Below are 12,095 nucleotides of genomic sequence, written 5' to 3' on the forward strand. Positions count from 1 at the left end.
AATGTTGTCCAGTTTTACCATTTTGGTTCGTTCGTGAAAAGTTATCTACTTTGCTTTTTTTTTTCCTTTCTATTTTTGGTAAATTGACTCTACTTTCTATATTCACATTCTATTATAAAACTAATATATAAATATGAGACCTTCATTACACTACCTTTTTCAACACACTTTTCTGTCACATTTCTTAAAACCCATGTTGAGTGAACTTGGACAATATTCAGAATGAGTATAAAACTAAATTATTTTTAAAGGAACAAGTGGGTATATTTTCCAAAAAGTAACATAAATTATTGATGTATTACAAACTTTATCATAAATTATTGATGTAATAGTATTAGTAACATGAATATGTCGGTACCTGATGTGACAAAACGTTAAGTTAGTACTCAAACCAGCTGGGCATTTGTGTGTACTATTAACTTGAATACATTTTTTTTAGTGAATTACACTAAGATTCGTTGAAAAAATGTATCAATAGTCTCTAAAAAAATTTTATAGTCTATTTGGTACTTAAAAATTATATTTATAATATCTATCGGTCTTTTATACGCTTTTGCATTTGAAAAATCTCCTAAATGCCATGGAGGGCATTTTCGATATATGAAAATTACACTTTTTGTACCTCTTCAATCATGCAATTATTTTGGACATACATAAAAGCACCTTTTACAACAAAAAATATTTTCTTTAGAATTAATTCACTTAAATTTTTTAAATAATTACTTGAATAACATATAGATTAAGCTTTAAATACTATGGTTCACTTTAATATTTTTAGTAAATATATGTTACTTGCAAGAGTTCACTTTAATTTATGTTAGATATAATATACTTAAATTTTAGTTATTATATTTAAAAAATATTTTTCACTACACTATATTTTAATTAACGTAATTAAAAAATGTTAGTGTTAAATAAAATTTTTTCTTCACAAGCATACAAATTAAGCTATATAATAAATAATAATTAATTTTAAAAATAAATAAAGCATAACTAAAACATTTGGTTTCTTATTTAAATTTTTGAAATTATAAAGCATCAAATGTTATTTAAATGAAAGTATAATTGAGCTTATAAAAGAAAATGATGATAGAAGAAAAAATTAAAAAAATTAAAAGGAGAGTAGAAAGGTCCAAAATGCCTAAGAACTTTAAATATTCACACTAGTGGTGCTTAGGGTTATTTTAGTCTTATCGTACCAAAAATGATATAAATTTTTTTTAGAGACTATTGATGCATTTTTCGACAAGATCAGAGACTATTAGTTAGTGTAGTTCACTCTATTTATTATCACAGGAGTATTTTTTAACAACCCATGCACGCGACTACTAATCTTGATGGAAATGCTATGAGTTGTTCATGACTTAAAGTCCATGTTATTTACAAGTTTGTCAATTTTTCAGTGACAAAGAAAGTATAAAAGTTAGACCCACCTTCTATTCACTTTTTCCACTCATTTTCTGATGCAGTTATTAAAGACAAGACTTGGAGGCTAAGCAAGTTATATTTTAGGTTTTATTTATTTTCTAATTAATATAATTAGTAGATGGAAAAATATTACGAGTAATTGTTTTTCCTTCTACAAATTAGGTTTCCTATTTTGCTTATTTTCCTTTTAGTTATTTCCTTTTAGTTTTATATTCCATAAATTTAGGATTTCCCTTTACCTATATAAATGCGTCATTGTTGATCTTAAAAGACAGACTTTTGAATAATAATTTTGATGATAATATTTTCGTTGTCTCATAAACTAGGGTTTCTTTGATTACTTCTCCGTTCGGTCTGTTTACTCATACGTTCCTGCATTACTTTCTACTCCCTCCGTCCCACAATAATTATCACTCTTCCATTTTGGTCCGTCCCACAATAATTATCACACTTCATTTTTACCATAAATGGTAAGTAGGTCTCACATTCCACTAACTCATTTCACTCACATTTTGTTATAAAATCAATATAAAAAGTGGGTCCCACATTCCACTAATTTTTTCAATCAACTTTTTTTTAATATTTCTTAAAACCCGTGCCCACAATAAGAGTGACAATTATTATGGGATGGAGGGAGTACTATATTTCTTAAAATCCGTGCCCGGTTAAATTGGTCGACAGAGAGTATTTTGTTGTTTTAATTTTATTAGTAATGAATAAAATGAATTTTACGTTATATACATGTTCATTGTTTTAAAATTTTGCAACTTAAATAGTAAATAGTACTCCCTCCGTTCCATAATAATAGAGTCATTTTGCTATTTTGGTACGTTCCATAGTAATAGAGTCATTTTTCGTTTTAGTAAAAGTCAACACATTTTTCTACACCTACTTTAATCTCTCTTACTTTTTTTTCATCTGTCTACTTTTTTTCATTTTCCACTTTACTATCTCTTTATTTAACTCACCTAACACAATTTTTCTTAATCTCCGTACCGAAAAGAAACGCCTCCATTACTATGGAACGGAGGGAGTAGCAAGTTAATGTTTGTGAACTGTGAGTGGAGGAGAGGTGAGGGCTTGAGACTTGTGGCTTTGCACGGTAAAAAGAAAAAGAAAAAGAAAAAAACATGAAGATCACAGTAAAGGAGCTATTGTCTCGAATGGAAGAACCCAATCAACAATCTTAACTATAAATTGAACAATCGAAAGTAGTAAAATGATATCATAGTTGTGGGAAGCATGAATATGAGAGTGAAAGAATCAGTAATAGTAAAACCAATGGAAGCAACTCCGAGGGGCAGTGTGTGGCTCTCCAATATAGACTTAGTTTTTCCTGACACCTACCATACTCGGTGGATGTACTTGTACCGCTGCTGCGATGGCGCCACCGGCTTCTTCGACACGGCGACGCTGAAGGCAGCTCTGAGCCGAGCCCTTGTTGAGTTCTACCCTTATGCGGGGAGGCTCAGTAAGGACGACAACGGCCGCCTTGAGATCAACTGCAACGGGGAAGGGGTGTTGTTCGAGGAGGCAGAATGCGACGCTACGCTCGATGAGTTGGGTGATTTCTGCAGATCCCGGCCTGACCTCAACCTCGCCCCCACCGTCGACTATTCTCATGGAATTTCCACTTTTCCACTTTTTCTGGTGAAGGTGCGTTTAATAGATATCCAATGAATCGAGTCTTCTAATAGTAGTATTAATGTTTTGTGGGTGTGATTTTGGTAATTGTAGTTAACTCGTTTCAAATGCGGCGGAGTGAGCTTTGGCTTGGCCAACGAGCATCACACATCAGACGGGATCTCCGTACTCCATTTCATGACCAAGTGGTCGGAAATTGTTGGCGGCCTTACCGCCTTGCCAACTAGTATTTCCTTGGACCGCCGCGTCCTCTCGGCGCGCAAACCCCCTCGGCCCCGCTTCCCCCACATTGAGTACCAACCGCCTCCGCTGCTCAAAACCCCTCTCGATGGTGACACTGACACAACAACCTCCACATTCAGGCTGAGCCGCGATCACATCAAAGCCCTCAAGCAAAAATGCTCGAATTATACGATGTACGAGGTGGTGGCGGGCCACGTGTGGCGCTGCGCGAGCATTGCCCGCGTCCTGCCCCCGGATCAGGAGACGAGGCTGCAGTTTCTTGTGAACGCACGGCAGAAGCTACGTCCCCCTCTCCCGCAGGGATATATCGGCAACGGGATATTCTACTCGGGCACATCGGCTGTGAGTGGGGAGCTGGAATCGAAGCCGCTGAGGTTCGCGGTGGAGAGAGTGCACGAGGCAGTCACTCGAATGGACGACGAATACCTGAGGTCTGCTCTGGATTACTTGGAGTTGCATTTGGGGAAAGTGCCAAACATTGTTCATAGCCTAAGCAATGTGCAATGCGCATGTTTCGAGATAACCAACTGGATTAGGCTTCCGTTCTATCAAGTGGATTTTGGATGGGGGAAGCCTGTTTTTGTCGGACCCGAAGGACCTCTCTGTGAAGGGGAGAGTATTCTGCTTTCTGATCCTCAAAATGAAGGGGGCGCGTTGCTTACGATCACGCTACACCAACACCACATGAAGCAATTTCAAAACTTGCTAAATGACGACACTTCATGCATGTCTAAAATTTGATCTTTTATTAGTACTACTCCATGTTTTTTCTTTCAGTCCATTAATAGCAATAATTAGTTAATATGTTCTGTGTTTGTACTACTCTAAATTGAATTCGATTTACGAATCGATTTCATTTTAGTTCATCTACTTATATAGTTATATGGTGTATATTGTCTTTTAAAATTCTAAGTTTTTGTGATTCCATATAATCTAGGATAGGATTGCTTGTTGTAAGGTTTTAAAAATCAATACCGATTTTGGCTATTTCATTTTATTAGAATGGATTAATCTAATTAGATTACCTAACTCAAAAATTGTTGAAAAAAAATGAAAAATTGATATATTAATACAGACAATATTAATAAAATACTCCACTAGCAAGAAAGTACTTCTTCCGTCCCACTTAAGACGACACCCCAAAATGCCCGCACCCTCTGACTAATGAAACGTAATTCCCCAGACTCTAAAATTCAAAACCACACACTTCATAGCTTCACCACAGTCACTCAGAGTAAGCCTAAACAAACCCGAGGGCCACTTGTTCCGCAACTGAAAACCATCTACCTACCGCTTTTTCCCTCTCCACCATAACCGCGTGGATTGCGACCACGATTTGATCGCGTCCCTCGTGGTTGCCCAACTCCGCCGCGAACATTTTCCTGAGAGATAGACCGAGTCCTACTTGACTATGGAAAAACCGTTGTTTTTTTATTTTTATATTTTCCGAAAGGGGTTAGAAAATGTACATTACGTGCATAATTTAACTTTTTCAGTATTTTACAATAAATATAATTGATTTGAAATAAATTACGACATGGAGTACTAATCATCTCGTAATAATTTTAGAATGAGATTGAAAATTTAACTTAATTATATAACTGTATATTTAAGAAGAAATTTATATTTTATAGAATATTACTCCGTACATAATAAACACGAATCATACTCTAAATTATGTTAAAATTTAATAAATTTTTTTATATCATTTCTTTTTTACTGCTATAGAATAATATGATAAACAAAAAAACTAATTATTATTTAATTTGATACTCCCTTCGTTTCTTCATAGTTGAGTCATTTTTCCATTTCGGAAAGTTTCTTCATAGTTGAGTCATTTCTATATATAGTAACTTTTTTCTCTTTCTTACTTTACTCTCTCTTACTTTATTCTCTCTACTTTATTCACTTTATACTTTATTCTCTCTACCTTTTCATCTCTCTTACTTTTTTATCTATTTATTTAACACATCCAATATTTCTTTCTAAAACTTCGTGCCGAAAAGTTTCGCCTCAACTATGGCGAAACGGAGGGAGTAAAAGCTAAAGGAAAGTAAAGTGAGTCACTGGGATGAAGAGAGTATATTCTCTATTCTTAAAATTATAACTTCTCATATATATAGGAATGGACGCATAAATTTTTGTTAATAGAGGCCGTATTATAATACTCCGTAATATTTCATTCGTTTTGTAAAAAAGATATTTTTGAGATTACACAAGTTTTAAAATAGAAAGAATTTCTACTTTTATGGAACTGAGATAATAGATACTCCATGAAAAACAATAACCACAGCAATGGTATAAATTAAAAATATTACTATGTGATAGCTATAGAAGCAAAGAACCACTTAAAACAAATTAAAATTATCCTATCAAACTCAATATATGTTGAGTAAAAAGTCCAAAAACGACCTTCATACCTTTTTTAGCCAAAAAATGCAAAAAGTATCAAGGACTTAAAAAATTATCTAGGGACCATTCATGTTCATGACTGAAACATCGTGACAATTTATATAGTTCACTCTATTGAGTATACTCTTTATTCTATTAGTGTTGGAGCATTTCTTTTCAATATAAAAAGGAATATATATTTAAAAAGTTAAGTGGAATGGAAATGAAAATAAAACAGAAAATATAAAATAAGAAAGATAGGTGTGTTATATTTTGTCAAAAAAGAAATGATCAAACTCTGTTTAAACATCTCAAAAAAGGTGTGTTAAAGTTTTATTAGCACTTTGTTTTGGTAGTATTTTGTCATACTGCAAAGCTTGTTTATATACTTGCTTTTTTATTGAGCTCAGGACAATAGCAACTTCCGTCACAGGAACTTATCCAGACGCAGCAGCTTCTTCTGCAGATGGCGTGCTCATCTTAGAAACAAGACTCTCTTGAACTAGGATGGGAACCGTCTTTCAAGAACAAGAACCACAACATCAAGGACCAATGCTAGACTAATATCCGGACTGCACGACGGAGAGATCCCAGCTGGTGGAGTTAGGACAGTCGCTGCTGCGGCCTGAAGGCAGCGGCACTGTTGCTGAATGGCGGTATATGAAAATTATATTCGACATTTTTAGTTTCTTCTAACTATGGTCGAGCTCATTCTGTAGATATATGTTTTGTTGGAAAGAAATCACAAAATTAACGTGATTGATTTCTAATTGTTCTTAGACCATAAATAGAATATATTTTCATTGATTGTATTGATTATCTCTTGCCTATAAAGACTGTAACCTCTGCACATATTGAATCAAGCAATAATATTAATCTATTTTCCGACCCTAACTATTTCTTCATGTTTGTTAATGTATTTTAGTGCGCCAATAAATGATTCTACGTCATATCATTAACTTTAATAGTAGTAGTATTTTTGTTTTTCAATTGGTTGCATGCATGTCCAAAATTTTTTGATTTGACATGTACATATGTAAAATTATAGACTAAGTAGTATATTAAATGAGTACTTCATTTTGTCTGACACATCATGCATAATTTTTCTTAAAATAAGAAATTTAAGGACAATTGAAAAAAATATTACTCTCGTACAATCATAATATTATTGAAAGATTGAGTAAAATCAACCAAATTTGGTAACCTTTTATAGCAGTAACGGTCAAATAATTAGCAGTAGTAAATTTTTAACGCGTGGAGTATATATTTTGGATGAAAATTGGAATGAAACTAAGGTGGATATTTGAAATGTACTTAGATGCAAAGACAGTCATAAAGCCGAATTTATATTTGTTTTCTTCTCTGTAAAGAAGAAGACAGTAATCCCAGTTTCCCCTCTCATCTCTCAAGCATGACATATTTGTTGATGTGTGGATCGAAGAGTTAGGGCACAAAAGTAAACCTATTGTTCTTCTTGTTGTTGATTTTGGTTCTGTTACATAATACTACAATTCAATGGGAATGTGTATATGTCTATACAAGGAAGAAATCATTGAGTTATTTTCAGTATTAACCTCCCTAGATTGATTGATTTATTTAATTCCTACGGATTCTAATTCATCACATTTGGAGATGGCCGACCTCGAGGCGCAGGATCACCGAACCATCTTTACCCGCCCAAATCTTCCTGTCACACTCCAGGTAGTTTTGTAAATTTTCCGTTTTGATGTCAATCAAAGAATAAATTTTTCATTACCATTTAACTGAAAGCAGTGTATATATAAGCATTTTTTATTCATATGGACTCGGCTAGTGCATTTGTATTGAAATTTGGTCTCTTTGTTTAATTGGTAATTCGTCAAAACATTTTTTGAAATGCAAGTGTTTTTATTAATTGGTTATGTGAGATTCAGCATGTATTCATGTGACAAATCTTCACTTAAAATCAGCAGGAGATAATCGTGTTCCATTTACATACCTAATTAAAATTTAATGCTTGTTAGTTTTCGGATTAAAATAACATCGAAAATTGCAGTTCGATGGCCTGGTTTACAGGATAAAAATAAATGGTGGAGGAGGTTTCACGCGGAAGAGGAATGCAAAATCAGAAGAGCAAAGAGTCATACTTAAAGGGATCTCCGGCACCGTGCTTCCCGGTCAGATGCTGGCGATGCTGGGGCCCTCGGGCAGCGGCAAGACCACCCTGCTGACAGCCCTCGGCGGCCGGCTAGGCGATGATCTCTCCGGGACCATCACCTTCAATGGCCAGCTGCTTTCCAATGCGATGAAACGCATCACCGGCTTTGTCACCCAAGACGACGTGCTCCACCCTCACCTGACTGTGACGGAGACACTCGTCTACACGGCCCTCCTTCGGCTGCCCGATACTCTGACAAAGGCCGACAAAGTTCAGCACGCGGAGGCTGTGATTGCACAGCTTGGGTTGGCGAGGTGCCGGAATAGCATCATCAGTGGTCCATTTGTGAGGGGGGTGTCTGGGGGAGAGAGGAAACGGGTGAGCATCGGACAGGAGATGCTCACCAACCCCAGCTTATTATTCCTTGATGAGCCAACCTCAGGATTGGACTCAACCACCGCCCAAAGGATAGTTTCCACGCTGTGGGAGCTCGCCAATGAGGGCGGACGCACAGTGGTTCACCAACCCTCGAGCAAGCTCTTCTATTTGTTCAACAAGGTACTTCTGCTCTCGAATGGGGATCCACTGTATTTCGGCAAAGGAGCCGATGTGTTGGACTACTTTTCCAGTGTGGGGTTTGCCCCAGGGGTTGCCATGAACCCAGCCGATTTCTTGCTGGATCTAGCAAACGGTAAGATTTTGTTGTTTTTTCTTGTGTAAAGATTGGATCTGAATGTGTTGCATATCTTGTAGGAGTGGCAACGGGTGATTCAAATGAAGATCAAGAAGAGGTTAAGCTGAGATTGGTGAATGCTTATAAAACAGAGCTATCAGCCAGTGTGAGGTCAGAGCTGATTGTTAATGATAATGGTCTTCCAACCGATGATAGGAAACTGAAGCGTTGGTCAAATCCATGGTTGGATCAGTTCTCAATCTTGCTTAGGAGGGGAATTAAATCCTTTTCAACAATCAAGATTGTGCAAGTCTTGGGTGGTTGCCCTTTTCACTGGACTCCTTTTGTAACAGCCCGCCCTCCTAGGGTACAATAAATGCGGCGGCTGCTACCCGAAACCGACTCCCAAGAAGTAAACATAGGCTAGGGTTTCATTTAAAGAATTTTGACCAAGAGATCTAAAAGAACTATCAGAGTATTTAAAGCGACAACTTAGCCTAAAAGCTTGAATGAGAAAGAGAAAGGGGTATCATAAATAACGATCAAATTCTCAAGAGTACGACATAATGTTTAAGATAGAATCACAAGAAAAAGTCTAAGGCCTCAAATCGAAGGAAAGATGTAAATATCCAAAAACGACGAACTCTAAGGTGCACCAGAACTCAGCGGAAAACTACCAAGAGAAAGAATAGCCATGTATGAAGACACAACTACGCTTGAAGTTCATAACATCCATCTTAATTAATTATCATGCTCAACACCCGCCACCGCTCGTCGTCATTCAACCTGCACATAAGGAAAACACATGCAGGGCTGAGTATTTTGAAATACTCAGTGAGCTCGTTGCCAAAACATTTTATAAGTTATGCCACCCTTACCAAGTGAACTCGAGCTTTACAATTTATCAAAATAAAATATCATCGAGTGTCACAAAATATTTTCATAGATTGGCCAATCAAATATCTCCCATTTTCTCATCAAATTCCACAATCATATCCATGGTGCGACGAAAGTGTGGCCACACTTTTCGCCCACGAGACCGGCCGACTAGCAAGGACGGCTCACGATCCCCTCGTGTACACAGCCTGGTAGGGTTTGCGGACCGTACTCAGACCCGAATTCGTATAACATATCCAAAACCTTGGCCCAATGGAGCGAACTCACAAACTAGGCTTCAGGCACAATATCACAATAAAACAAATATAGGCATGACATAACAGTTAAACCACCCTTATAACACCAATCAATATTTTGCAAGAAGTAAAAGAGTTTAAGAATAAAGCCCACCTCGACTGCTTAGATTTCAAGTAAGTTTCTCTTTTCCTTTATCTGACTTTGCAGCCGGGGTTTCACCTTTTAAATCACATAGGTACATACAAATCAAATTCACAATTCAAAACCTAATTTATGCATGTCTCGACGTTTTTCCCTTTTCCCAACGACTTAACTTAATATGACCAAACATAAACATGTTCACTATATATAGTTTACTCGCATATTAAATCTAGATCTAGCATTAATATATATCGCGCATGAGTATTTCACCAACACACACAACACACACACATATTCGACACACACACACATAACACACACGCATAACACACACACCACATGCATACATATTTTCTATGTCCCTTTTATCCCACTCTCGCTTAATTAATATGCATGAGGGTTCAAGAGTACCGATTAATCGGTTAGAAAGAAGATGAATCAAGTAGAAGAAGAAGATAATTATAAGAATACCTTTTTGAGAAAAACGATCGGTAGAAAGTAAGTAAAGACTTGGTTCTTCAAGAATTCTTGGATCAAACTTCAATTTCTTCTCAAGGGATGCAAGATTAATGGAGTAAAGTAGAAGAAAATTGAGAGAGTATGAAGAAGAAGAGAGGGGGACGAAAATATGAGGGGGCGAAAATAATGAACTAGGGTTGGGGTCTTGCCTCTTATTTATAGAGTCCAATAAGATCTTTAGAATATTTGGTAAGATTCTATTCTCCACAATTAAATAAATAAATATTATGGAGTAGGGAAGAAGAATTAACAAAAATAGACTAGGTCACAAGGCATGAAGTTTTCGAAAATTAGGCTATTTAATTAGCCAAGATTTCGTTTGGTATTTATTTCCGGAGTAGAATAAAATATCATGGAGTAAAATAAAAATAAAAATTCTCCCCTCTTGCACTAGCAATAGGCGTGTACTATAGGCCCTAAATAAGGCATGAATTTGCCAAATATTAATTAGAACAAGGTAAGGCAAGATCTCTTGAAGTATGGAAAGATTGGGTAGAATAATTAAATTCTAGGTATGGAAAGAAATCAAACAAGGGGATTAACTAAAATAAAATAATTCTTTCCTTCCCATAATTAAGTGATTTTCGAAAATCACTAAGGTAAGAAGGGGCTCGATTTTTCTCAAGAAGAATAAGGAATAATTGGGACTTGGATTTAATTGGATAAATATTCCAAGAATTAAATTAAATCCGAAAAAAATAGAATTCCCTCTTTACAAAACAAGGGGGTTCGAAAATATCAACAAGAATTAGGGTGACAAGTATTTATGGAAATTTTCTCCCAATAATCTCACTCACCCTTAGATAATTAATTTACTACATAATTTAACAAATAAATCACATGCCACATCATTAAATCAATAAGTTTGACTTTTCAAACTTTCAACACAAAACCCTAGACTCAAATCAATCATATCACCTCGTGAAATAAATGCATTCTTGATTCCACGTCATCAACAATTAATTCTAGGGCTCGAAAATTAGGGTTCAAAAATCCGGGATGTTACACATTTGGTGGAAATCTGACTCGAACCACTTGCACGACCAGGTAATAGGTAATTTTGAGTTTCCTACTACATTGTTAGCAACTAAACCCTTTTTATGATTAATAATGCAGGTGGGACTCCTATTTTTCTACTCCGAGTTTTGTGGGTTCTACCCCATGTTCGAGGCCATCTTCATGTGCACTCAAGAGCGCATGGTGCTCACGAAAGAGAGCGCATCGGGCATGTACCGGTTGTCGTCCTACTTCATGGTCCTCACCCTAGGTGACCTGCCCATGGAGCTAGTCCTCCCCACCGTCTTCTATATATGACCCACATCATGGTGGGCCTCAAGCACACAGCTGGAGCCTTCTTCTCGGGCCTCTTCGTGCTTCTCTACAGGTCATGTGCTCACAGGGGCTCGGCCTGGCCATTGGGGCAGCCGTGATGGACGAGGTGTCTACCGTCACACTTGGAACCGTGATCATGCTCATCTTCCTACTGTCTAGCGGCTACTTCGTGCAACACGTCCCTATATTTATTAGCTGGATCAGGTACATCTCCATCAGCTCACACACCCTGAATTTGCTGTTGGGTTCGCAGTATGAGACTGAGGAGACCTATCGCTGCAGCGGAAACACGCAACTTGCCTCGTCAGAGATTTTTCATACATCAAAGATGTGCAGATCGGCGGGACAGGGACCATCGTGCCCACTTCGCTGGTCGCCATGGCTGGGATGATTACGTTTTATTGGCTAATAGCCTACCTTTTCCTTATGAGAGTTGGTGTTAAGGGGCAGTAG

The 12,095-nt window shown here is 36.8% G+C and overlaps 1 protein-coding gene and 1 pseudogene across 1 annotated transcript; both read left to right on the forward strand.

Annotated features, from left to right (window-relative positions):
• Positions 1–2,570: 2,570 nt before the first annotated feature.
• Positions 2,571–4,224, forward strand: LOC125197106 (rosmarinate synthase-like). Its single transcript, XM_048095808.2, has 2 exons — positions 2,571–3,084; positions 3,166–4,224. Exons 1-2 carry the CDS (start codon positions 2,671–2,673, stop codon positions 4,054–4,056), a joined length of 1,305 nt encoding a protein of 434 aa, XP_047951765.2. The 5' UTR covers positions 2,571–2,670; the 3' UTR covers positions 4,057–4,224.
• A 3,114-nt stretch (positions 4,225–7,338) lies between these two features.
• Positions 7,339–12,095, forward strand: LOC148927327 (ABC transporter G family member 9-like; annotated as a pseudogene).

Source organism: Salvia hispanica, chromosome 4 (assembly GCF_029641045.1).
Source record: "Salvia hispanica isolate PSC_SH4W2 chromosome 4, Shi_PSC_v1, whole genome shotgun sequence".
Classification (NCBI taxonomy): Eukaryota; Viridiplantae; Streptophyta; class Magnoliopsida; order Lamiales; family Lamiaceae; genus Salvia; species Salvia hispanica.